At 37.8% G+C, this 26,902-nt stretch overlaps 2 protein-coding genes across 2 annotated transcripts; one reads left to right on the plus strand and one right to left on the minus strand.

Moving 5' to 3' along the window:
- The first annotated feature begins 1,766 nt into the window (after positions 1–1,766).
- LOC105436631 (ankyrin repeat domain-containing protein 50-like) lies at positions 1,767–12,037 on the plus strand. The gene is made up of 4 exons (XM_030989567.1): positions 1,767–2,336; positions 2,871–3,095; positions 10,974–11,067; positions 11,773–12,037. Exons 1-4 carry the CDS (start codon positions 1,787–1,789, stop codon positions 12,035–12,037), a joined length of 1,134 nt encoding a protein of 377 aa, XP_030845427.1. The 5' UTR covers positions 1,767–1,786.
- Positions 12,038–23,627: 11,590 nt separating this feature from the next.
- On the minus strand, positions 23,628–25,865 carry LOC115925528. The gene is made up of 3 exons (XM_030989569.1): positions 25,811–25,865; positions 24,731–24,943; positions 23,628–24,113 (listed from the first exon to the last, which is right to left on the minus strand). The coding sequence occupies exons 1-3, from the start codon at positions 25,863–25,865 to the stop codon at positions 23,818–23,820; spliced, it is 564 nt and encodes a 187-aa protein (XP_030845429.1). The 3' UTR covers positions 23,628–23,817.
- Between the last annotated feature and the right edge of the window lie 1,037 nt (positions 25,866–26,902).

Below are 26,902 nucleotides of genomic sequence, written 5' to 3' on the forward strand. Positions count from 1 at the left end.
AAATCCCCCGCAAACCAACCAAAGCCCTCCAACCACCAAAAACGAAATTCTTCTAGAAGCGCTCCTGGTTACATATGATTTCTGTGCGTCATCTTTTCACTCTCAAACAATGCGGATGACAATGTTAGTATAAACAGTTATTGCTTATGTCTTTTTATTTCATTATTTGAAAGAAATTAATGATTAAACTGCTGTGCTGCATCTGTTTGAATTCTGATAGGAACCTGTGTCAGCTGTGGGTTGGAAAAAGAAGAAAATGTTTTGACAGAAAAGTAATATTTTTAGGGAGTGGGAGTAAAGATAAGCATTAATAAATTATTGAATTACTTTCAAAGGAGACCTTGAAAAGTTCACTTCAAATTGACTGAAATGTATCCATTTTTTCTTAAGTTGTAAACATACCGTGGGAATATTCTAGGCCAGGAGGGAGGGAGACGGAGGGGGGGGGGGGGTTGCAGGGGTTTGTTGTAAAGGGACATGAGTCATCATTCATATGAGATATAGACTAAAGAAACATATTTTCATAGTATGTTGGGACTGTGTGAGAAGTCTTATAAAGGAACCTTTACTATTGAAACACGAAAAGTTCCCAAATCGGTAGGAATACATTTGATTTGTTAGAACAATTTCATTTGCTGCTGAGAGAATTAACCATCTCATTGTTTGCTCTAATTCGCTATACCACTTACCTGCTTACACTAAATGTAGAAGTTATGTCACTATACAGAAATAGTGAATAAACAATAAAAACAATAACACAAATGCATTATCTGATTAGGCCTTAAGCGATAAGTGAGATATGAAACAAAATTAATTGTAGATTGCACGTATCAAACGTCGGTTCCCGAGTTTAAACAAGAAATGCTTGTAGGTATGGTGCCTTGGTTAATATTGATATTTGCAGAGAGTTATCAATCTAAAGTTCAATTTTGTTATCACTTCTATGCAAGTTTGTCACTTATAATAAGAATCGTTATCACCAGGCTTTACGATTAACTTTTAATTTGTTTAGTCGTGTGCAGTTTTGATCTACATGTATTCCGTTTTTTTCTATGCACAGTTCAAACAGACCGAGCTTCGATGACAAACGAATCTGATGTTACTCTGGGCATTCTCTGATTACACAGTGAAGAGATGTATAGGACATAATCCTCTGCGACCAGAGAACTTACTGATCCAGTGATGCCGCGAGACATTATCAAATATGGATGATGTGAATCAAGAGATCCACGATGCAGTGTTGCGGGGTAATCTTGAAGCCGTAGAAAGTTTGTTAAAACTTGGTTCAAACATTAATCAGACAAACCAAAATGGAAACACACCGTTACACATAGCGCTCCAGAATGGCCATGAGAATGTCATCGAGTATCTCATAAATCATGGAGCTGATGTGGAGAAGGCGACTCCAGATGGACAAACACCCTTACATCTTTCTGCATCACTCGGACGTCTTAAAGCAATAACATTCATACTCAGCCGTGGAGCTAATATTGACAAAGAAGACAAGGACGGCTACTCTGCATTATACAGCGCTGTGAAGAATGGTCATCTTGATATAGTACGATACTTTGTCAGCCAGGGTGCAAAAGTGAATCAGGGCAATACTAAAGGATGGACTCCTTTATTCATTGCAGCAGGGTTCGGTAAACTTGATATAGTGAAATATCTCGTCAGCCAAGGAGCTGAGGTCAATAAGGGAAATAACATGGGTAGGACTGCATTATACAGTGCTGCTCAGAAGGGTCATCTTGATGTCATGAAATATCTCATCAGCCATGAAGCTAATATGGACAAAGAAGACAAGGACGGCTACTCTGCAATATGCAGCGCTGTAAGGAATGGTCATCTTGATATAGTACGATACTTTATCAGTCAGGGGGCAAAAGTGAATCAGGGCAATACTAAAGGCTGGACTCCTTTATACATTGCAGCAAGGTACGGTAAACTTGATATAGTGAAATATCTCGTCAGCCAAGGAGCTGAGGTCAATAAGGGAAATAACATGGGTAGGACTGCATTATACAGTGCTGCTCAGAAGGGTCATCTTGATGTCATGAAATATCTCATCAGCCATGAAGCTAATATGGACAAAGAAGACAAGGACGGCTACTCTGCAATATGCAGCGCTGTAAGGAATGGTCATCTTGATATAGTACGATACTTTATCAGTCAGGGGGCAAAAGTGAATCAGGGCAATACTAAAGGATGGACTCCTTTATACATTGCAGCAAGGTACGGTAAACTTGATGTAGTGAAATATCTCATCAGCCGAGGAGCTGGGGTGAATAGGGGAGATAATGACGGCTGGACTGCATTTCACGTTGCTGCTCAGGAGGGTCATTTTGATGTCACCAAATATCTCATCAGCCAAGGAGCTGAGGTGAATAGGAGAGGTGGTGACGGTTGGACTGCGTTGATTGTTGCTGCTCAGGAGGGTCATCTTGATGTCACAAAATATCTCATCAGCCAAGGAAGTGAGGTGAATGCGGGAAATAATGTGGATGGAACTGCAATTCACAGTGCTGTCAACAATGGTCATCTTGATGTCACGAAATATCTGATAAGTCAAGGAGCTGAGGTGAATAAGGGAGATAGTTTCGGAATGACTGCATTAATCAGTGCTGCCAAAAATGGTCACCTTGATGTCACCAACTATCTCATCAGCCAAGGAGCTGAGGTGAATAGGGGAGATAATGAAGGTTGGACTGCATTACACGATGCTGCTTTCAAAGGTCTTCTTGATACCACTAAATATCTCATCAGCCAAGGAGCTGAGGTGAATAGAAGAGATAATGGGGGTGGGACTGCGTTGATTCTTGCTGCAAGGGAGGGTCATCTTGATGTCACCAAATATCTCATCAGCCAAGGAGCTGAGGTCAATATGGGAGACAATTTCGGTTGGACTGCATTAAGCCTTGCTGCTTACGAGGGTCATCCTGATGTCACCAAATATCTCATTAGCCATGGTGCTGAGGTGAATAAGGGAAATATTGTGGGTACGACTGCATTTCACAATGCTACCAACAATGGTCATCTTGACGTCACGAAATACCTCATCAGTCAAGGAGCTGAGGTGAATAAGGGAGAACATGACGGTAGGCCTGCCATACATGATGCTGCTTTCCATGGTCATCTAGACGTCACGAAATATCTCATTAGTCAAGGAGCTGAGGTAAATAGGAGAGATATTTTCCGAATGACTGCATTAATCCTTGCTGCTCAAGCGGGTCATCTTGATGTCACCAAATATCTCATCAGCCAAGGAGCTGAGGTGAATAAGGGAGACAGTTTCGGAATGACTGCATTACTCAGTGCTGCCAACAATGGTCACCTTGATATCACTAAATATCTCATCAGCCAAGGAGCTGAGGTGAATAGACGAGATAATGGGGGTGGGACTGCGTTGATTCTTGCTGCAAGGGAGGGTCATCTTGATGTCACCAAATATCTCACCAGTCAAGGAGCTGAGGTCAATATGGGAGACAATTTCGGTTGGACTGCATTAAGCCTTGCTGCTTACGAGGGTCATCCTGATGTCACCAAATATCTCATTAGCCATGGTGCTGAGGTGAATAGAAGAAATAATGGGGGTGGGACTGCGTTGATTCTTGCTGCAAGGGAGGGTCATCTTGATGTCACCAAATATCTCATCAGCCAAGGAGCTAAGGTGAATAGGGGAGATATTTTCGGAATGACTGCATTACGCAGTGCTGCCAACAATGGTCACCTTGATGTCACCAACTATCTCATCAGCCAAGGAGCTGAGGTGAACAAGGGAGATAATAACGGTAGGACTGCATTACGTGATGCTGCTTTCAATGGTCATCTTGATGTCACCAAATATCTCATCAGCCAAGGAGCTGAGGTGAATAAGGGAGATAGTTTCGGAATGACTGCATTAATCAGTGCTGCCAAAAATGGTCACCTTGATGTCACCAACTATCTCATCAGCCAAGGAGCTGAGGTGAATAGGGGAGATAATGAAGGTTGGACTGCATTACACGATGCTGCTTTCAAAGGTCTTCTTGATACCACTAAATATCTCATCAGCCAAGGAGCTGAGGTGAATAGAAGAGATAATGGGGGTGGGACTGCGTTGATTCTTGCTGCAAGGGAGGGTCATCTTGATGTCACCAAATATCTCATCAGCCAAGGAGCTGAGGTCAATATGGGAGACAATTTCGGTTGGACTGCATTAAGCCTTGCTGCTTACGAGGGTCATCCTGATGTCACCAAATATCTCATTAGCCATGGTGCTGAGGTGAATAAGGGAAATAATGTGGGTACGACTGCATTTTACCTTGCTACCAACAATGGTCATCTTGACGTCACGAAATACCTCATCAGTCAAGGAGCTGAGGTGAATAAGGGAGAACATGACGGTAGGCCTGCCATACATGATGCTGCTTTCCATGGTCATCTAGACGTCACGAAATATCTCATTAGTCAAGGAGCTGAGGTAAATAGGGGAGATATTTTCCGAATGACTGCATTAATCCTTGCTGCTCAAGCGGGTCATCTTGATGTCACCAAATATCTCATCAGCCAAGGAGCTGAGGTGAATAAGGGAGATAGTTTCGGAATGACTGCATTACGCAGTGCTGCCAACAATGGTCACCTTGATGTCACCAACTATCTCATCAGCCAAGGAGCTGAGGTGAATAGGGGAGATAATGAAGGTAGGACTGCATTACGCAGTGCTGCAAACAAGGGTCATCTTGATGTCACCAAATATCTCACCAGTCAAGGAACTGGGGTGAATAAGGGAGATAATGACGGTTCGGCTGCATTACGCGATGCTGCTTTCGATGGTCATCTTGATATCACTAAATATCTCATCAGCCAAGGAGCTGAGGTGAATAGAAGAAATAATGGGGGTAGGACTGCGTTGATTCTTGCTGCAAGGAAGGGTCATCTTGATGTCACCAAATATCTCATCAGCCAAGGAGCTGAGGTCAATATGGGAGACAATGACGGTTGGACTGCATTAAGCCTTGCTGCTTACCAGGGTCATCCTGATGTCACCAAATATCTCATCAGCCATGGTGCTGAGGTGAATAAGGGAAATAATGTGGGTACGACTGCATTTCACAATGCTACCAACAATTGTCATCTTGACGTCATGAAATACCTCATCAGTCAAGGAGCTGAGGTGAATAAGGGAGAACATGACGGTAGGCCTGCCATACATGATGCTGCTTTCAATGGTCATCTAGACGTCACGAAATATCTCATTAGTCAAGGAGCTGAGGTAAATAGGGGAGATAATGACGGTTGGACTGCATTAATCCTTGCTGCTCAAGCGGGTCATCTTGATGTCACCAAATATCTCATCAGCCAAGGAGCTGAGGTGAATAAGGGAGATAGTTTCGGATGGACTGCATTACGCAGTGCTGCCAACAATGGTCACCTTGATGTCACCAAATATCTCATCAGCCAAGGAGCTGAGGTGAATAGGGGAGATAATGACGGTTTGACTGCATTACGCGATGCTGCTTTCAAAGGTCTTCTTGATTTCACTAAATATCTCATCAGCCAAGGAGCTGAGGTGAATAGAAGAGATAATAAGGGTGGGACTGCGTTGATTCTTGCTGCAAGGAAGGGTCATCTTGATGTCACCAAATATCTCATCAGCCAAGGAGCTGAGGTCAATATGGGAGACAATGACGGTTGGACTGCATTAAGCCTTGCTGCCAACAATGGTCACCTTGATGTCACCAAATATCTCATCAGCCAAGGAGCTGAGGTGAATAAGAGAGATAGTTTCGGATGGAATGCATTACGCAGTGCTGCCAACAATGGTCACCTTGATGTCACCAAATATCTCATCAGCCAAGGAGCTGAGGTGAATAGGGGAGATAATGACGGTTCGACTGCATTACGCGATGCTGCTTTCAAAGGTCTTCTTGATTTCACTAAATATCTCATCAGCCAAGGAGCTGAGGTGAATAGAAGAGATAATAGGGGTGGGACTGCGTTGATTCTTGCTGCAAGGAATGGTTATCTTGATGTCACCAAATATCTCATCAGCCAAGGAGCTGAGGTCAATATGGGAGACAATGACGGTTGGACTGCATTAAGCCTTGCTGCCAACAATGGTCACCTTGATGTCACCAAATATCTCATCAGCCAAGGAGCTGAGGTGAATAAGAGAGACAGTTTCGGAAGGACTGCATTATGCAGTGCTGCCAACAATGGTCACCTTGATGTCACCAAATATCTCATCAGCCAAGGAACTGAGGTGAATAGGGGAAATAATGGGGCTGGGACTGCGTTGATTCTTGCTGCAAGGAAGGGTCATCTTGATGTCACCAAATATCTCATCAGCCAAGGAGCTGAGGTCAATATGGGAAATAATGTGGGTACGACTGCATTTCACAATGCTACCAACAAAGGTCATCTTGACGTCACGAAATACCTCATCAGTCAAGGAGCTGAGGTGAATAAGGGAGAACATGACGGTAGGCCTGCCATACATGATGCTGCTTTCCATGGTCATCTAGACGTCACGAAATATCTCATTAGTCAAGGAGCTGAGGTAAATAGGGGAGATAATGACGGTTGGACTGCATTAATCCTTGCTGCTCAAGCGGGCCATCTTGATGTCACCAAATATCTCATCAGCCAAGGAGCTGAGGTGAATAAGGGAGATAGTTTCGGATGGACTGCATTACGCAGTGCTGCCAACAATGGTCACCTTGATGTCACCAAATATCTCATCAGCCAAGGAGCTGAGGTGAATAGGGGAGATAATGACGGTTCGACTGCATTACGCGATGCTGCTTTCAAAGGTCTTCTTGATTTCACTAAATATCTCATCAGCCAAGGAGCTGAGGTGAATAGAAGAGATAATAGGGGTGGGACTGCGTTGATTCTTGCTGCAAGGAATGGTCATCTTGATGTCACCAAATATCTCATCAGCCAAGGAGCTGAGGTCAATATGGGAGACAATGACGGTTGGACTGCATTAAGCCTTGCTGCTTACGAGGGTCATCCTGATGTGACCAGATATCTCATTAGCCATGGTGCTGAGGTGAATAAGAGAGACAGTTTCGGAAGGACTGCATTACGCAGTGCTGCCAACAATGGTCACCTTGATGTCACCAAATATCTCATCAGCCAAGGAGCTGAGGTGAATAAGAGAGACAGTTTCGGAAGGACTGCATTACGCAGTGCTGCAAACAAGGGTCATCTTGATGTCACCAAATATCTCACCAGTCAAGGAACTGGGGTGAATAAGGGAGATAATGACGGTTCGACTTCATTACGCGATGCTGCTTTCAAAGGTCTTCTTGATGTCACCAAATATCTTTTCACCAAAGGAGCTGAGGTCAAGAACTTCGCGAGTGATACGGGTTTGTTTTTAAAATTATAATTATTTTTTATATTCGATTGCGAATCAGCAAACCACGAATGAAATTAAATGGACTTGGTAACATTGTTCATATAAGTGAAAATAGTGCTAAGGAATTGACCTCAATGTTAGATGTACAATCATTAAATCTGATATTCTGAGTGAAATCCGACCATTATTATTGATTTTCGTGGGGAATAACTGATCTAATCGATTTTTAAATTCTCCCAACTATATTAATACAATAAAAATTTTAATTTCAAGTGAATGTAAATCGTCACAAAGCAACGATATGGCTTTAAATATCATTCCAAACATTTCAAGTGTTCAGAGATTTTTTAAAGCCTGTTTTATCTCTTATCGAAAAACAGTTGGGATAATTCCAAAATTTGTTTGGGGGATTTACTGTTAGAGGAAGTTACACATTGACGCCTTCAAATAAAAATCTTTGTGGTTTGGAATTTGTTCCAGGATGTTTTGCATGTTAGAGCGTTAGAACAGTAGAAGGAATATAATAAGTTATATTTCATAAAAAAAAGTTAGGCAGTTTTTCACCAACCTTCATCAATGTTACCGGTTCGCTTTAAAGTAGATTGTGTTTCCTTTCCAACAGCCTATTTTTTAACATAGGGATAAGCTTAATAGACAAGGGTGACACGACAGGCGCAGTCTTCATAGACCTGCGCAAGGCTTTCGACTCTGTGGATCGCAAAATACTGTTAGAAAAGCTATTTAAAGATGAAGTTGAGTTCTGGTCATGCAATTGCATTGTGAAAGAAACGGTGTGAAATCGATCAGAAAAGGTTGATCATCTAGCATATAAGTATTTGTGTGTATTGCAAGGTTCTGAAACCATCACAATGATAAGAAATTTGGCCAAGTCTTGGTAACCATTACAAAAATGTACCATGGTAACCACGGTACTTTTGTCCAAATTACTATCCACCATGGTAACCATGGTTATCATGGTACCGAAACAATGAAAAAACATTGTTTAATGACCCAATGTATTTCATTGTTTTGGTACCATGATAACCACGGTTACCATGGTGGATGGTAATTTGGTCAAAAGTACCATGGTTACCATGATACATTTTTGTATTAAAGGGAAAGTTACAAGCACTGTACACGGAAAGATGTATATGGGACTACACGAACACGTGGCGTAAAAATCCGTGCCGATTTTTACGATGTTACATGCCATTTTTAGAATATGACGGCATTTAAAGAGCCATGCTTTTTAGGGAACATGTTTTATCTGATGTTCTTTCACACTTGCATTATAACAATAATAACGCTCACACATTATTTTTCAGATCTTCCCAGAACTCAATCTTCTCTTTAAGTACGGTATACCGAGTCAAGAAATTAATTGGTTCATGGAATACTTGACTGATCGGAAACAAAAGGTTCTACTTGGACAATTTGAATCAGATTGGGGTACGACTTTGTCAGGCGTACCACAAGGCGCCAATTGTATAGGCCTGCTATTGTGGTAGTATCCAAATGCCAAGCGATGTTATATGCAGACGATTTTGTACTGTTTTATAGTAGTCAAAGAAGTGAGGACATTGAATCGGCCTTGAACTTTGATTTGAAACTAGTTTATGAGTGGGTAAAAGAAAACAATCTGGCATTAAACCACACAAAAATGAATTTATGTTATTTAGTTCACAAATGAAATTGACTTAACTTGAAAAATCTATTTGCATTCAACTCGAGCAACACCAAATCTTTCAGGTTAATACCTATAAATACTTAGGAGTCTGGCTAGATCCAGCATTGAGCTGGAAAGAACACGTGACTAAAAAAAAAACAAGTAAAAAGATAGGGTCAAGGATAGCATTACTTGGTCGTTCAAAAAGATACCTACCTTTGGAGGGACTGAAGCTTCTTGCCAATGCATTAATGTTGCCTTTATTTGAAAATTGTTGTAATACATGGTCTAATTGTTCACACAATGTTTGAGATGTAATCATTAAACAACAAAAGAAAATGGCCAGAGTATTCTTGGAGGCCAATGTAAGAAGCCCAACTCAAGGAATTTTAATAAACTTAAGTGGGTAAGCATTCAAAATGGTGGAATTATTTCAAATGTAAAATGATTTACTCTGTTTTTGAAAATCAAACTCCTGTCTTTATTTTACAAATGTTTCAAATAACCCAATCTGTACATAACATTAGAACGCGCAGCACACAAAACGCAGGATTAATTTTACCCAAAGTTTTTCATTTGATGGTGCGGCTTTTTGGAATAGTTTACCTATTTTTTAAGAAATGCGCCATCAAATGCATCATTTACTCTTTTGTTTTGGCGTTATAATAATTTAAATCATTGAACTGGTCCATTGTGTTGTTTTTGTTTCTTTCTTTTGTTCGAAAATGTCGTAAATAAGTTCATTTTAGTTTCGATTTGGATTGTTTACATCAATATGGTTGTAAATTTTGTATTTATGTTGTAGGGCCTCCACGGAAAACAGTATTTAACTACTGATGGAGCCACCCTTCTAAAAAAAGACTAATAAATAAAATAAATAAATAAAATCAATTATAAATATTATTAGCGCGAATTAACGTCGTTGGAGGTACTTGAGAAGGAGCTATTATTGTAAACATGTCCAAAAAATTAAACACAACTTCGTGTATGATACGGGTCTGCCTTTAAGAATGAAATTTATTTCAAATGCGAATGCGAAGCAGCAAAACATGAATGAATCTATAAAAGTAAAAAAAATTTGCTTTCCAACAGCCTATTTTTAACATCGGACAACGTATTTATAAATATTATTAGCGGGGAATAACGTAAGAGGGACTTTAAAAGAAGCTATGATTGTAAACATCTGAAACTTAAAGAAGTAGTGTGCAGTATCAAGTTTGCAACGTTCTGTTTTGCTATCTGTGATATTTATGGGTATTTCCATTTACTGTACCACTTCTTTCTGACCCATCTGACATACTTCATTCTGACCCATCTTTTTCCCCATTCATTTTCTACACAAATGCATTTTCATGAGACAGGTTCTGTGATCGGCTTTTTGCCTGTACAGTGCTTGTAACTTTACCAAGACTTGGCCAAATTTCTTATCAGTTTGATGATTCCAGAACCTTGCAATAACACAAATTCTTATACGCTAGATGATCAACCTTTTCTGGTCGATTCCACACAGTTTCTTTCACAATGCAATCGCATGACCAGAACTCAACTTCATCTTTAAGTATAACCATAACATGATACATTTATTTAAAGTTCAAGATGTATGTGTCATGTGACACATTTCTACCTTTTCTACAGTTAATACTCTTCTATTTGATATCACTACACGAGTACACAAGTAATCTTAATATGAGTGTTTAGTTATTCACGCACGTCTACTGTAAATCAGGCATTTGGAAGAGTTCAGGACCTGAAATGATAGAAGCGACCCCCATAGCATCTCTTAAAGAGTAGCAATTATAAATACCTGTCTTTTAAGTTGTATGCTAAAATTGCTCTAAGACCAGCCTTAAACTTGTTACACTCTGTTTTTTCATGACATTGACCGGAATGGACCTTGTTTTTCATTAATTCCCAAACTCACATCTCGTTACTTTTTTTTAAATAATGGTATAAAAACAACAGAAACAACAAACGTGGCGATGAAAACAGCAGCAGAAGCAGCATTCTGTGACATGGATGCACCATCACAATCAGCAGGGGTGTCAACGCTATCAGGGTATGTATACAATCTATAATATATTATTTCAAAGAGCAGGCTGAGTTCTGGGCCCTGTCTTACAAAGAGTTCACATTAATCGCAACTTTTCTGCGGTTGATATCAATCGCAACTATGTACATAAGAGATAGGAGACTTTAAACGTGCGATTGATTAGAGGGCTTGCGATTGATCCAAATCAATCGCACTTCTTTGTAAGACAGGGCCCAGATAAAAAATAAAAACACTTTGTGAGCGTTCTCAATCTTTGTATGAGGGTAGATGAATATCTTGGTAGAAATTATGCTTGAAACGGATTGCTCTTCAAATGCCCCTTTTACTTGAAATATTACAAGAAATATCAGAAAGGTTTGGACAAAATATTTGTCCGAAGTGCATGTGTTGTCAGCAAGAATGTCTGTTGATTTTGATCAATCTCAAGGCTTTCACATACTCAAGAAGAAATCTCGAAAATCATTCCAAGAGGGACACTTGAAAACACCATACCAAAAATTATGGCCAATTTCGGCCCGAGCCGCGACTTCACTGTTTATTAAAAGCACGTTTCCTTTCTCGTTCTGTTGCAAGTTCACTTCGTAATCTACTTATGTAAATATTTTAATAATACAGTTTCGAAGAGTTAAGATGTATTTCTTCTCTGGGGGAGTGAATTAAAAAGAATCAGTAACCTTTTTGCCTCAGCATAATACAATTCTTAAATTTCAGTCCAGATGAACAGAAAGTGACAGATAAGAATATCCTGAAACTAGCAAGGCTTCTACCACCTAATCAGTGGAGCCCTCTTTACGTTGCTCTTGGCATCGATTACAGCACCGCTGAAGGTATCAGACATGATTATAGACAGATAACTGAGCAGTACATACACCTCCTTCAAAAATGGAAAGCTGCATCAACTCGGACCAGAAAGGATTTAAATGCAATCCTCATCCAGGTAGACGCAGGAGGACTTGTAGACAAGTACGTGGATTAGGTGTATTCTGTGTAACATTCGCAGCATAATAACTTTTTTTCCTATCAACTATACGGGCTAAATATCATAACGCGAACTTGTAGGTGTTGCGTAAGCCACCATGTTTGTAAAAATGTATATATTCTTTTTATTTGTTACGTTCTTTGTATCGTGTAATACTTATTCTGCATCCCTAACGTGTTATTATATTTGGTTTGAGCAGAATTACAAGAATTCAAAAATCTACCAGGGGCGGTATTCTGAAAGCTTATTTAACTTTCGTTTAATGCTTGATGTTAAGCAGGTGGTAATATACATCCAATTGGCATTCTGAAATCTCACTTAGCTTTTCCTTTCAGTCGTGAGCGGTACTCTACATTTGAATTAAAAAATGCCCACTCCTTCTTTTTAGTCCGTTTCTACCAATCATATGCGCTGTAGCAAAGCAAGGGATGAATACGCTCGCCAACTTCGACATAGGAAAGTTGTAAAGTTAACCATAGATCGTGAGACTTGGTTTCAGAGGGCCGTGTGATAATTTGAATTTGCTTCACTTGAAACACCCACCAAATGTTTTAAAAGTATAATTGACACCGCTCTGTCGTAATGAAATGAATAAGGAAATTCTAATTTAATCAAACGTGTCATCCTTTCGATTGAACATCATCTACTTAACATGAAAATACAGGAAAAGAGCGTAGTGTCCTTTAAATGCGAAGGGCCTAAAAGATCTTTTATCTTTTTGAAATTAATTGACTGCTAATGCAGTTTTCAGAATAGCAAACTTCTTTTAACTCCGCATTTAACTACTTCGCGCACTCCATAACCGTACTTGAAAGCATACGCACAAAGCACCTCGTGCTAACTTGAAAAGGGCACTTAAGTGACCTTTCAGAATACCGATTTGCTGATTGAGCGCTAAGATATATATACGTACAATGTACTAACGTTTGTCCACGTGTAGATATAGGCCAATTATAAGCGAAGACGCCAAATTCATGCGAAAAAGCGCCGATTTTCGGTGAAATGGCACCATATTTTATGGGAGGCTAACGGCGCAGATTGTATGTAAGACGGTGCCGATTATTTTGGTATGGAGGACCGCCTTGGTTTCATTACATTCTATCTATTTACCTGAGTATCTTCTCCCGGTTCGGAGGTTGATTGCAACATCTCTCCATTTCATTCTATCTTCTGCCATTATGGTGCACTCTTGCAGTTTTAGTCCACTCCAGTTCTTGACATTCTCTTCCCAGTTGATTCTGGCTCTCCCTCTAGGTCTACTTCCTTCCACTCTTCCTTCCAATACATCCTTTAAGAGGCTTTGGTGCCTTTTAACATGACCAAAGTATTTGATTTTTCTCTCCTGAACTAATCCTACTAGTGCAATTTGTTTACGCCCTGCCATGTGCAATATCTCTTTGTTGGTTTTCATTCGTTTCCAGGATATTTTCATCATTCTTCTGTAGATCCACATTTCAAAAGATGTTATTCTATTTTCCATGGTCTTGTTTATTGTCCATGTTTCTGCTCAAAACAGTAGGACAGACTATACATAACAGTTTACTAGTCTCAACCTAAGCGCAAATTTCACCTTTCTATTTGTGAATAATCCTTTCATTGCCAGAAATGTATTCCGAGCAAATTCTATTCTTCTTTTTATTTCTGCTTCGCATCTGGCACCATCTGTGATATTTTGTCCTAAGTAGATGTAATTACTGATTTGCTCAATGATATGTCCATCGAGTTTCAAACATATTCTAGGCTTATTCTCTGTTGTACTTAAAAATCATTGTGTCAATGTTATTGAAATGGCACCGATTTTTATGGGAGACTAGCGTCGCAGATTTTATGTTAGATATGGCACAATTTTTGTATTAAAGTGTTGCCTGATTTTTCGTATAGAGGATGGCCTAGGTTTCAACAAATGGCGTCAATTCGGGAAATGGCGTTAACTTCATGTACGATGGCGCCGACTTTTATCGTAGCTTTGTGGCAAAGATTTCATATGTGAAAGTGCTCATTTCTATCTGAGATGGTGCCGCATATTTATAGGGGATGGCGCTGACTTCGTGTGAAATGGCGACGAGTGTCTCTGTGTGTGGGTGTGTGTATTGGGTATTTACAAACGTGTATCAATCAGATATGATTATTGACGTCTGGGGACCGACCTTTAAACGTCACCATCCGAAAGACGTGACTCAGTTTCGAACCTGCGTCCTCGGTTGAATCAGTTTGTAACTTCCACTTTTAGCTGGATTACAGGTGCATGCCACAACACCTAGTCTGTGACATGCGTCGGTTCTTATATGGGACACTAGAGGCGCACATTTGTGTGCATGCGTCCTTTTCCATTCGATAATGGTTCATGGACCTCCTATAGTCTGGGAGCTTGTTCCACAATACTCCAAGTTATCATTAATCTCATTTTAATTTTTATGGAACTAAATATTGCCTCACCAACAAGAAAGAAGAAAACTCCCTGAAAAAAGGGAATTTCGTGGGTAAACTACGGTTTCCAGATTCAAACGAAATAAAGTAGGATTGTTAAAAATAGCATGAGGAAAAAAAATTCTAACAAAAGAAAAGAAAAGAAAAGCCCAATGCATTTTTGAAAGTGGAGCCAAAAGAGAAGCATGATTTGTCACTCATCAGGTATTGGCAACAGACCTGGGCCCCGCCTTATAAAGAGTTGCGATTTATCCAATTAATCGCAACTCTGCTAATCAAACGCAAGTCTGCTAATCAATCGCAAGTTCTCAGTCCCCTATCTCTTATGTAAATAGTTGCGATTAATATCAACTCTTTATCAGACGGGGCCCTGATATGATCGGCAAAGTTTAGTCTTTTGAATTTTCAATTCTCAGATCACCTCCTTCGGGAAACGTGATTTTTGGTTCTTCAGTTGTAAGAGCCGACATTAATTCATAGGCGAAGTTTTTTAATGAGCGTAGCGTACCATTTCATTCATCAGATATGGGACCCCCATATAACCTGTAAATAAACCTCGTTAGGGAACAATTTTCCTCTGGTACCCTAGAAAACTGCAAATATTCGTGTACAATTGCGTTGACTAATCTTACCATGTAATAAAACTGTCAATATGCCAAACATGGTAAAGAAATGACTTTAAATTGAAATCATGAAACAAGTGTTGAATATTTTATAGAATGGCATATGAATGACGTCAAGATGCAATGACCGTGAACAAAAATGAGTGGTAAATGTTTTATATCTGTTGAACATAACACATTTTTGTAGACAGTTTTCTATTGCAAGTAGTATTTAGCAAATGTATTATGTTCGGATTGTATCACTTAAAGGTATAGACCAGTTCTGGTCATGCGATTGCATTGTGAAAGAAACGTTGTGGAATTGATCAGAAAAGGTTGATCATCTAGCATATAAGTATTGATATGTACTGCAAGGTTCTCGAATCATCAAAATGATAAGAATGTTGGCCCAGTCTTGGTAAGTTACAAGCACTGTACACAAAAAGATGTAAATGAGACTACCCTATGATAGCTATCCAGTCCGGTTAGATATAATAATTTACCAAATATATATAGGCGGTTTCCCGGCAAAATTTGTATCATCACGTATTAGTCAAAACATATCCTTTCACATGATTAGTAATAAAAGATTCCATTTCATTTTTTGAGAGGGGGACGTTTCCAAAACTGGTCTCTACCTTTAAAGAATACATGTTAAATTGAATGGTATATGTGTGACAACGTCTAAAACCTTAGCCATATACATGTGTATATATATCAATATATAATTATATATATATATACATATTATGTCATGAATCTCGTGTGAATTTATGTACATTATGTGGTTATCAATGATTTTGAAACTACATTGTATTTGTTTATGTGCTGCCAGTGGAGGCCAATTTTCTATGTTTTGAATATGGATCAATAAAAGAATCTATCTATCTATATATATTGAAAGACTTCTGTGTGTTTCCCCATGCAATATTTATTCAAATGTGTCATGATTGTTATTGCCTTTGTAAGTCTAATGATATCGTTTGTTTATGTTTATCTTGATCATACTATGCATTGTTATGAACCATGTATAAATAAATAAATAAACAAATAAAGAGTTGAAAGAGTTCTGGTTTCGAGTCAATAAACCAAAGCTATCATTGAACTAGATTTGCTTGTATTTGCAATATTCCTCTGAGACATTGTGCGTACAAATACTATTATCAAAATTCAATAACTATCTATATATATCTACCACTTACGCTGTCCATCATATACATTATTGTTCCATCTTTATGGTATAAAATGTTGAAGGCTTTCGTGTTTTCTTTCAGATATGTTAATCCAACATTGAAGGCACCCATTGTACAATCATTTAAGTACGTGTACTTGTGTCTACATTGTAAAAAAGGGAGGAACAATATAAAAAGCACCACCGCATGCTTCTTTATTATTTCATTTGTTGTTGTTGATTCATTTGGACTAGTCACTATTTATATCCGTCCTCCATTCATTACCACAAACTATTTCACTGGGGCCTACAAATTTACAAGCTTCCTTTCATGTAGGTCCCATCATATTTCTCTCAGTTAAATCAGTACTCTATATTGACCAGTTATCTTTATGTTATTTATTATGTATCAATAGATTGTTATTGTATCACACAAAAAACAACTTGTACTTTATTTGGAAATGTATATGTAACATGAGAAATATGAAAAAAATAAATGAAATGAAATGAAAAAAATAGTCTTGCATATAACAATTCTTACAAAGGAATGAAACCAAATCATTCTAAGACACAAGCAGAAGCAGCGCTCGGAGAGGGGGGGGCAGAGTATTATGCCTCTCCATATTTCTTCTTCATTTCTATGTTTTGAAGTTTAAAATACGTAAATATAGACATTCATGACTTCCGAAATGAAATTATGTTCCATATTCAAATTTTCATTCACATTCATCTCATTAAAGACATCAGCTTCATTTATCGAAAGTAAAATTTTCATCTTCTCTAGACCCATTATCTTATTTTGGGATAAAATGTTGGAGTCAGTTAGATGAACACATCTAATCAAGTTTAACTTTATCTACGTTTAAAAAGCTTTGTCGTAGATACCTATTAAATAATTAATCGAAATTGTTGGTTACTTAGGATTGTTACATTTAAATGTTTGTGTGCCTGTAAAAGATTTGGTGTATGTGCTTCTTTGTGTAATTTAGTTTATGTTATTGATTGAGTTGACTCTGTATTTACTTGGTATTTTTGTTTACTATTTCTTTTCTTACAAGAATGTGTTTTCCATATTCCATATTGTATTTGGTATTATTGTTTAAATGCTTTTTTATGGTTATGGTAAAACATAAATGTCTCGAATCTTTAATCTGGAATGATTGGTATCGAAAATTCAGAAGCCAAACATTATACCTTCATGTTTCTGCATACGAAAATCAAATAGATTTGTCTTACTTTTGGGAGTTCAATCCTTATTAAGTTCTGTAAATATAACAAATACCTTAAATCACCCAAAACATTGCTAACGTTTTGTAATATTTTACTTCTATGTAGGTTATGACGTGAATACTTTTTAAATTATTGGTATCTGAATAAAAATTAACGATCCATCGATCAAACAGATTTATGTTTGCGATTTCTATGTAAATATATCGATGTAAATGTAAATAAGTGCGTAGCGTTCATTAGAATAGTGCAAATGTTAAATGTCAGGTATACAAAAGTAATATCATGAAGATGCATAACAACATTCAGAGGCATATTCTGTATTGTTTATACATTACTATTCTTCTTATATCTGTAAATACTACAGGAATCTGCAGTTTCATTGTAAATTGTTTTAAAAAAAATGCGATAACCTCTGTGCTTTCTCAGTAGTCGAACCGTCATTTGGAAGATTTTAAATATGACGCGAGATATATAACATATCTGTATGCAAATATTCTCAATTGACCTTATATCTGTCTTGGTCAGATGTATGTTTGCGATTTCTATGTTAATGTAAATAAGTGCGCAACGTTTATTAGAATAGTGTAACTGTAAAATGTTAGGTATACCAGGGAGGTGTTTTAATTCACATACCCTGGGTATACAAAAGTAATATCATAAAGATACATTACAACATTCAAGGCATATTCTGTATTGTATATACATTACAATTATTCTTATATCTGTACTTACAACAAGAATCTGCAGGTTCTGTAAATTGTAAAAAAAAAAAAAGCATGCGATAACACCGTGCTTTTTCAATAGTCGAACCGTCATTTGGATGATTTTAAATATGACGCGAGATATATAACAAACCTGTATGCAAATATTCGAAATTGACCTTATACTCTTATCTGTCTCGTTCAGATGTATGTTTGCGATTTCTATGTAAATATATCGATGTAAATGTAAATAAGTGCGTAGCGTTCATTAGAATAGTGTAAATGTGAAATGTGAGGTATACAAAAGTAATATCATGAAGATGCATTGCAACATTCAGAGGCATATTCTGTATTGTATATACATTACAATTATTCTTATATCTGTACATACAAAAGGAATCTACAGTTTTATTGTAAATTGTAAAAAAAACATGCGATAACCCTTGTGCTTTCTCAATAGTCGAACCTTCATTTGGATGATTTTAAATATGACGCGAGATATATTACATACCTGTATGTAAATATTCTTAATTGACCTTATACTCTTATCTGTCTTGTTCAGATGTATGTTTGCGATTTCTATGTAAATATATCGATGTAAATGTAAATAAGTGCGTAGCGTTCATTAGAATAGCGTAAATGTGAAATGTGAAAAGTCAGGTATAAAACAGTGATATCATTTGCATAGAAAATAAGATTTACCTTCTTGACATTTGTTACACTCACACAATTAACGAACACTTAAGGAAAAGTGATCAATTCATCAGAAGTTAAACCTTTAAGATCATACGTACACTACATGTATGTGCATGTATAATGTCAAGTTATATGAAATGGCGTTGCGTTGCGACGACAATTATGTACATGGATACTTTAGAGCTATCTTGTTAAGAATTTCGAAGAGTTTATCATATTGAATGCAACTATGGAAATAGTTATTAAGTATTAAATCTATGGTACATTAGTAATGAATTGGTTGACAGAGAAACTAAGATATTTGATAAACAATTGAAATATTTATCGTAAATATTAAATGGTCATCCACAAAGATCTGTTATATGTATGATTTCGTATGAAATATTCTAAGGTTCACTTAATTGTCTGTACTGTGCTTTGTTTATCCCAGAAACTATTAAAGAGTTAACAACAAAAAAAGGTACGACTTACGAAAACACCCAATTTTGTCACTTTTGTTTCATTTTTATCATAGATTCAATCAAAAGGCTTATATACGAAACTAATTGGAGAGACAACACCAGACAATCGGCAAGGGGGGGGGGGGGTATCTGGCTTTTTTCAATTGTTTGCGTCGACGCCACACCCCTCCGGGTGAGGTTAATAAATAATTATTATATTAAAACAAAATGTTATTGTGAAAAGCTGAAGAACCTGTCGAAAAGTGAAAAATGAAATAAATAAATTGAATATCAATGGAAAACTTTTGAGCCATAGAAAAACAATTATATCAATTAGCTTATGTGCTTTTTTAGTGTATGTCAGAAGAGATACGGCTCTCTAAAAACTCGAAATCTAAAGCTTAAAAATCCAAAGTTTTCAAAAAAAAAAGTAGCTTTCGACTCGATGACATTATTTTTGTGGAGTACTCGAATTCACAATCAATTCGCGTTAATTAAGCTCAGCTCATCGCCTCAGCTATACCGTGTGAGTCAAACAAAAGTTTACACTCAGAAAATTGTCATTTATTTCAAAGGTCAGCTATGAACGAAAACTTGAACTTGAGCATAAACTTGAATGCAAACCTGCAGTAATCATCTCTTCTATATCCGTCTCCATCCTTCATACAAGGATGTGTAGAATGCTAATATTCTGTCACCCTCTCTCTCTCCCTCTTTCTCCTCTCCTCCCTCTCTCTCTCTCTCTCTCTCCCTCTCTCTCGCTCCACTCTCTCCTCTCCCTCTCTCTCTCTCTCTTCCTCTCTCCTTCTGTCCTCTCCCTCTTTTCTCTTCCCCACCCCTTCACTAATATTATTATGTCACAACTCACTAACACAATTGCCTGTTTGACATATGGCTGTAATGATCTTTTCTTTCAAACATTCATAACTTTATTATTATTGGTCCGATTTATTTCAAACTTTTGCCATTATGTTTCTCTGATTTGTCTGCTTTTATCCAAATGAACTTACTACAAGGGTTGGTTTTTAAAAAAATATGTTGTTGTTGTTATGATGACGTTATTGACGTTAATTTTAACATGCTTTACATTTCTCTAAAAATTATAACACAGAGCTAAATAAATAAACGTAGGACCTTGTTGCCCTCATTTTACATTCACTTACACGTAAAAAAAAAAAAGATCATATAGTAGACTGAGATACTCTGGAAATTCCCATGAAAACATGAACATTCCGTTAAGATTGAATTTATTGTCAGTGTAAATAAACAAACAAACAGAACAACAAACAAGATGTAATTCTGCCAAGCATAAAATGAAAAGGAGAAATATCGAATCGTATTGCAAGGTCTAGATAAAGAAACAAAAAACCCTATTTGGTATCTGAGCCGAAAGAACTTACAATTCCAATCAAACTCGTAATACCCTAGAAAACTCCCCCAAAGATGGTCAAACGTGGTACTAATTTACTGAAACAAATATCTAGCAAGACAAATAATAGAATACGATTGAGAAGTTATGACCTTTTTCGCATTTCCAGCAGCCTCCTCTGCCTAAATCATATATTTTGTCTAACAACAGACCGTGTTTAACAAAACTCTGTCTCACCATGCAACTATGACTAGGTTACTTTAACTTATATAAAACAGGAGGACATGATTCTTCTATTAAAGCATTTATAGGACAAATCGAAGATTCTCTCTACTATCTATTTTGCAAACTTGGTGAATAGCAACGACTTTTCGTCTTGCAATCATCAGAGTAATTTGCAATAATGATCAGAAAGCCGAAGTTGGACAATACAATATAAACTGATGCTATTACACTCTAAAAATAGAGTGCAAAATTTTGCTGTGCAAAATCGCTGTTTCAAAAAGTTGGGTAAAGTATTACCCAACCTTGTGCCAAACACCAAGTCCCTTCGAAATTTCATTACACTTGCCATAGTGTCATATCAAAATTCGACTGTGCGCATTTCCGGGGTAAGAAAGTAACGATGCAGATTAATATTTGAACCACGCGTTGGGTAAACACAAGTTTTGACACCTAAACGTTGGTATTATGACACAACTGATGTTAAAAACTATGATTGAAGCGCTAGCGTGGTCGGTCGTTCCGAATTAGCTGTTCATCGAATTAATCGTGTTCAAGATCGACAGAGGATGGACGACTTTGTTCGAAATAGACCACGGTCATGCACTTGTGTCTTTCCGCAGCATTTATTTGCACGAATGCGTGTAAATCTTCTCAATATGGACAGGAAATTCCTCATAATTCTGGACAACACATTATTCGTATGGAGAATGTCATCCGCAATGCAGTCACCTACTGCGAGCACGCCAAGCGAAAGACTGTCTAGCCAAGAGAGAGAGAGAGAGGTCTGCTACTTATACACTACACTACATATAGCATGTACTTTTCCAGCCAACTCCTCGGACAAATTTTCTTTTTTACCCAAACCTGTGTAAAAATAAAAACTCATACAATAAGGTTGGGTTAAAATTTTACCCAACTTTTGGGTAAAAAATTACACAAGAACAAAGTAAACGAGTACCCAGGATGAGTTGGGTAAAAATTACCCAATGTTGTGTCAAAAAGGGAACATGGTTGTCGTTGGGTAACATTTTACCTTTTACATTGGGTCAAATATATCGCACATCAGTTGGGTAAAACATTAAACATTTGCTGGGTAAATTTTTACCCAACCACCCCTGTGTCAAATTTTACCCAACAAACATGCATGTTCCCTTTTTACCCTCGTAAAGTGTGAAATTTTACCCAATATTGGGTATCTTTTTTTTAGAGTGTAGGAACAAAGTGCGCGAAAGAATAATGCTCGAAAAGACGAAAAGCTTTAAAGGGAAAGTTGAGTTCTGTTGCAGAGGGCGCTACACAAAATAATTTGTTTGTGAGATAATGAAAAACTGAGTGTCAAATTTGAAAGGACATAATATTTAAATGACAAAATCATCTTTGTTTGATCAAAATCGGTTCAGAGACGGCTGAAATATAACAAATTCTAATACTTGTGTACCACCACAAATATCAGATATTTTGAAAAATTTGAAAAAAAACCGTTGAAAAAACACTAAATAACGCCTTTTACGTCGTATTTCAGCCTATGCCGATGTTGGCTATTATGTTGGCATTTTCGTGCTGCTTATATTACCCACAATTAGCCGGCTCATGTATTGTTATTTTTGATTTAAATAATTAATTAGCGGTCACCGTGTTTTTTTGGCAAGTGGAGCAGAAATAGTATGATCGTATTGGCTAAATTGTTGAAGGTTGAAGAAAAAAGTGCAAATTTTTTGTATAAAATGTTAGTTATTATATTCCTTCTACTGTACTTATCCTCTGACATGCAAACAATTCTGAACAAATTCTCAAACCACAAAGATATATATGGGTTTCTTTGAAGGCGTCACTGTGCAACACCTTCTAACAGTGATTAACAGTAAATTCTCCCAACCATTTTTGAATTTTCCCCAACCATTTTTCCATGAAAAAAAACAACATAAAACAGGCTATTAAAAATCTTTCAACACTCAAATGTTTGGGATGGTATACAGAGCCAATTTATTGCTTTGTGACGATTTACATTCACCTAAAATGTACCTAAATTGTAACATTGTAGATGGGAGATGGGAGAATTAAGGAATCGATCAGATCATTTTTTCTCGATTTGTAGAATTAATAATGGTCCGTTCTCACTCAAAGGTTCAGATTATCTTTAATTGTACATCTAGCATTAAAGTCACTACCTTAACACCACTTTCTCTCATGTGAACAATGTTACCAAGTCCCTTTAAAGGTACTCTGTACCAGTTGCTATTTTATTTTTTATTTTTGTTGTATCAATCATAGATTTATTCATCTTTTCTGCGTTCGATTTTGAATGAATGTGGCACGAAATATAAACAGTCCTATTTTTTGCGAGTGGATATATACGATGCGTTATCTAGTTTACTCAACAAGCATGGAATAAGAAAAATCGTCTCGTTCTTAACACTGACATATCTTGTGTCATGTTAATAGATTATTGTGCTAATCTCAGGAAAGTTGAATCTTTCCCCATTTCATTAAATGGCAATTTGATCAAAAGAGTTCAATTCACCAAATGCTTAGGAATTTTGATAGATGAAGAATTGAAATGATCTAAACAAATCGAAAACGTAAGTAAACTTACCCAGAAAAACATTACCATGATAAAGAGAGCAAAGAGTCTTTTGCCTAAAAAAATACAAACAAAATAAAATAAAATAAATAAAAGATGTATCGCTGTTCACTGAAATTTAAAATTGCAATATCTCTTTGTAGAAGTAACATTTGAAGCTTTTATTTTGAAATATTTTGAAATAGTATAGCCACATGGAAACCCTTACATCAAGCATGTCAAGACCAAAACATGTTGTGTGTAGCACTACATAAACGTGATACATTTTTACCTAATCGACTTATAATCGCAATTCAAAATTAATGTGTCTTACGATTCATGATTTTTTTCTTCATTTACCAGAAATTGTCACCGTCAATCATACTACTCCAATAAACAGAAAAGTCATAGACACCATCCCCACTACCACTTCTATCACCACTCCCATCACCACTACCACTTCTATCACCACTCCCATCACCACTACCACTACCACTACCACTACCACCATCTACGCCGCTGACTTCGATGCCGTCCCGATGGAAACGACAGAAGGAATCTAGCCTTTGCCCTTTGCCCTCGGATTTGCAGGTACTCTCGACCATCGCTCTGATGAGTCTCTGGTAAATGAAATTTGGGGTGAGCGCTTGGACTGGGGAGGTGAGAAGATGATGGAGGGATGGAAGGATGGATGGAGGGTGGATTGGTAGAAGGGGTGATGAGCAGAGGGTGAAAGATGGATTGATGAAGGGAGGAAGAATAAGTAGGGAAGGAGAGAAGGGGGAGCGAGAGGGTATGGAGGGAGGGACAGATGGAGGGAGTGAGGGAGGGAGAGAGGGGGGGGGGGGAGGGAGAGAGAGAGAGAGAGAGATTTTTAATATATACATTCGTGATTCATCTGAATATTTCATACAATTATTGTCAACGTACATTTTTTAGGAATATTCACAGCATTCCAGGGAAACCTTCTTTTTATTCTATTTGGCCTTCAATAATCGACCTGCTCGGACTACATCATGAATACATTAATTAGACCAACCAACAAAGAGTGCACGAGCTTGCACCGTTGAACAATTTTAACAGGCATATTATGGCGCCATAGAAAAGCTGTGAATCATCTTCATTAATATCATCATCCTCCCTATTCTCGCCATCATCATCATCCCTATTCTCGCCATCATCATCATCATCATCATCATCATCATCTTCCATATTTTTGCCATCATCATCCTCATCATCGTCGTCGTCATCAACATATCACAAACATACCTAAATCTGTGAAGGTTAAAATCTCAGGCCCACTGCCAGGCCAGTGAGAGCCTTCCTCTTCATCACCGAAGACCAACGGGCAGATGTTTTCGACCACGAAGTCGACCATCCCGCCGTCATATGTCGTCAGGTTGTGACAGAGTTCGTAGAGATTGACGTCGAGTTGGTACCCGTCTTCGTCGTCGCCCGGGATGTCACTGGTCTTTGACCGAGCTGTGAGGCAGAGAGAGACAAAGGGAGTTAGTGGAATGTTAATGGAGGAATAGGAAGGGGAAAAGGTGAGAGTGAAAGGGAGCGGAGTAGAAGAGAGATGGAGATAGAGATAATAAAGAGAGATAGTAAAGAGAGAGAAAGAGAGAGAGAGAGAGAGAGAGCGAGAGAGAGAGGAAGGGGGAGGGGGTAAGGGAGGGAGGGAGGGAGCAAGGGAGAGAGATTAATAGGAGAAAATATAGATTTAGAGACGAAGACATATAGGTTGAAAGACAGAGAGAGAGAGAGAGAGAGAGGAAATTGAGAACCAGAGGAAAGGAAACAAGTGGGAAGGGAGGGGGAGAAGAGAAAGGAAGGGAGGGGTAAAATCACTTTTGTATTTTCTACATATTTTCTTGGAAACTATGTACTTTACAACGCTTGCTAATGTGCCGTTACTGACTATTGGCAGATGTAAAATTGAAGTTTCTTTTAAACTTAGCTTAATTTACAATAACGTTTTGGAGGAATCACTTATCAGGATGTTGTAAAAATGCTCAGCGCATATATATAGCCTTTCTATTAGTATCTGAGTATTGAACGTTTAGTAATATCTATTAAATAAGTGATATTTGAATGTTTGAAAAGTGTAGAGCATAATTTCTCTCTGAAGAATACACTTATTATATCTCAATATGTATCAATAAATATAACATTTGTCGCCTGGCATGACTAACTTAACATGTCATTAAGCCTGTCTATGCCTCTTCACATTTTTTTAAATCATAGAACAATTATTGTTTCTTTATCGAAAGCACATCGCGGCATATATACCTGTCATCAGATGAAACTGACAACGTAGATTAAACGGGATATCCTCTTGTCACTTACCATCCGACCTAGCTGCGACTCCAAATATGATCAAAGCGAGAAGAAAGGGCGCCATTTTTCCTCTGCAAATTCAAAGTCTTTCCAAGCTCCAAACAAGATCACCGATGTGGAAGGGAGGTGAAATGATAATGATAAATCACTTCTCTGCAAGCACCATATCGTGTTATTCTTCAAGTAAAATGGCCTTCAAACATTTCCTGAGATGCATCTAAAAACAGTGGCGTATCCTGAATTGTGAAATTATAGGGAACCCCGTGACGCCCCCCTCAAACGAGAATGGGACGTTTTCTTTAGACTGATGAAGAAAAATGTCTAGATATTATTCTGAAGTGGGGGAGGCTACGGGGCCAGGCGCCCCATCCGATAGTAAAGCAAGAGACACTTAAGAATACAGAGAGAGAGAGAGAGAGAGAGAGAGGGGGGGCAGAGACTTGGAGAGAGAGAGAGATGGACAAGTTGATAGGTAACTTGTAAAGACGATAGGAAATGATTCCACCAAAAACGTGAAAACCCCGCCCTAAAACTTCATAAAATAATGTTCAGTAATGCCACCATGTGTTCAGCTCGAGCCAATGATGCTGTCCCGAAGGAAGTTGTCCCCATCTCCCCAAAACGGGTACTGGCGTCTTGCGACCCCATTATAATCCGCCTTTTAACAAATTCAAATTCTCCAAAAATAAAAAAACAAAAAAAAGAAAACTTCGATGAAGTAACCAAGGTTCGTGGTTAATCTATGTGCTTCGCTGCTATAAACATGATGATGTACCGGTATAATTAAGAAAATAATCCCTATTCGATCTCTCATTAACTCTCAAGTGATGATCTGATTTCAGACTAAATCGGAGGGTGAATGTGCAGTATAGTTTACATTGTAGTGAAATTATGATTTGGGTGTGATACTAATTGGTACTTAGAAAATGTTTCTGAAACACTCGTACCATCCATCCTTATGTTTGTGAACGGACTTTGTTATTGATTATTCGTCATCGCCTGCTTGTTCTTGTTCTCATATTTTTTTCTTTCCCTTTTCTTCTTTGTTTAATTTTTTTCTTCTTCTACTTCGTCTCTTTTTTCTTTTACTTATTTTTCTCC

The sequence above is a fragment of the Strongylocentrotus purpuratus genome, unplaced genomic scaffold (genome assembly GCF_000002235.5).
Source record: "Strongylocentrotus purpuratus isolate Spur 01 unplaced genomic scaffold, Spur_5.0 spur5_scaffold_18, whole genome shotgun sequence".
Classification (NCBI taxonomy): domain Eukaryota; kingdom Metazoa; phylum Echinodermata; class Echinoidea; order Camarodonta; family Strongylocentrotidae; genus Strongylocentrotus; species Strongylocentrotus purpuratus.

Coding starts and splice junctions, on each gene's coding strand:
- LOC105436631 (XM_030989567.1), top strand. CDS start 1,787: ATGGACAAAGAAGACAAGGACGGCTACTCTGCAATATGCAGCGCTGTA. Junction 3,096..10,973: donor GAATAAGGGAGAACATGACG/GTAGGCCTGCCA, acceptor TAAAAACAACAG/AAACAACAAACGTGGCGATG. Junction 11,068..11,772: donor GGGGTGTCAACGCTATCAGG/GTATGTATACAA, acceptor CTTAAATTTCAG/TCCAGATGAACAGAAAGTGA.
- LOC115925528 (XM_030989569.1), bottom strand. CDS start 25,865: ATGGCGCCCTTTCTTCTCGCTTTGATCATATTTGGAGTCGCAGCTAGG. Junction 24,944..25,810: donor AGTCGCAGCTAGGTCGGATG/GTAAGTGACAAG, acceptor TCTGCCTCACAG/CTCGGTCAAAGACCAGTGAC. Junction 24,114..24,730: donor TTTAACCTTCACAGATTTAG/GTATGTTTGTGA, acceptor TCACCTCCCCAG/TCCAAGCGCTCACCCCAAAT.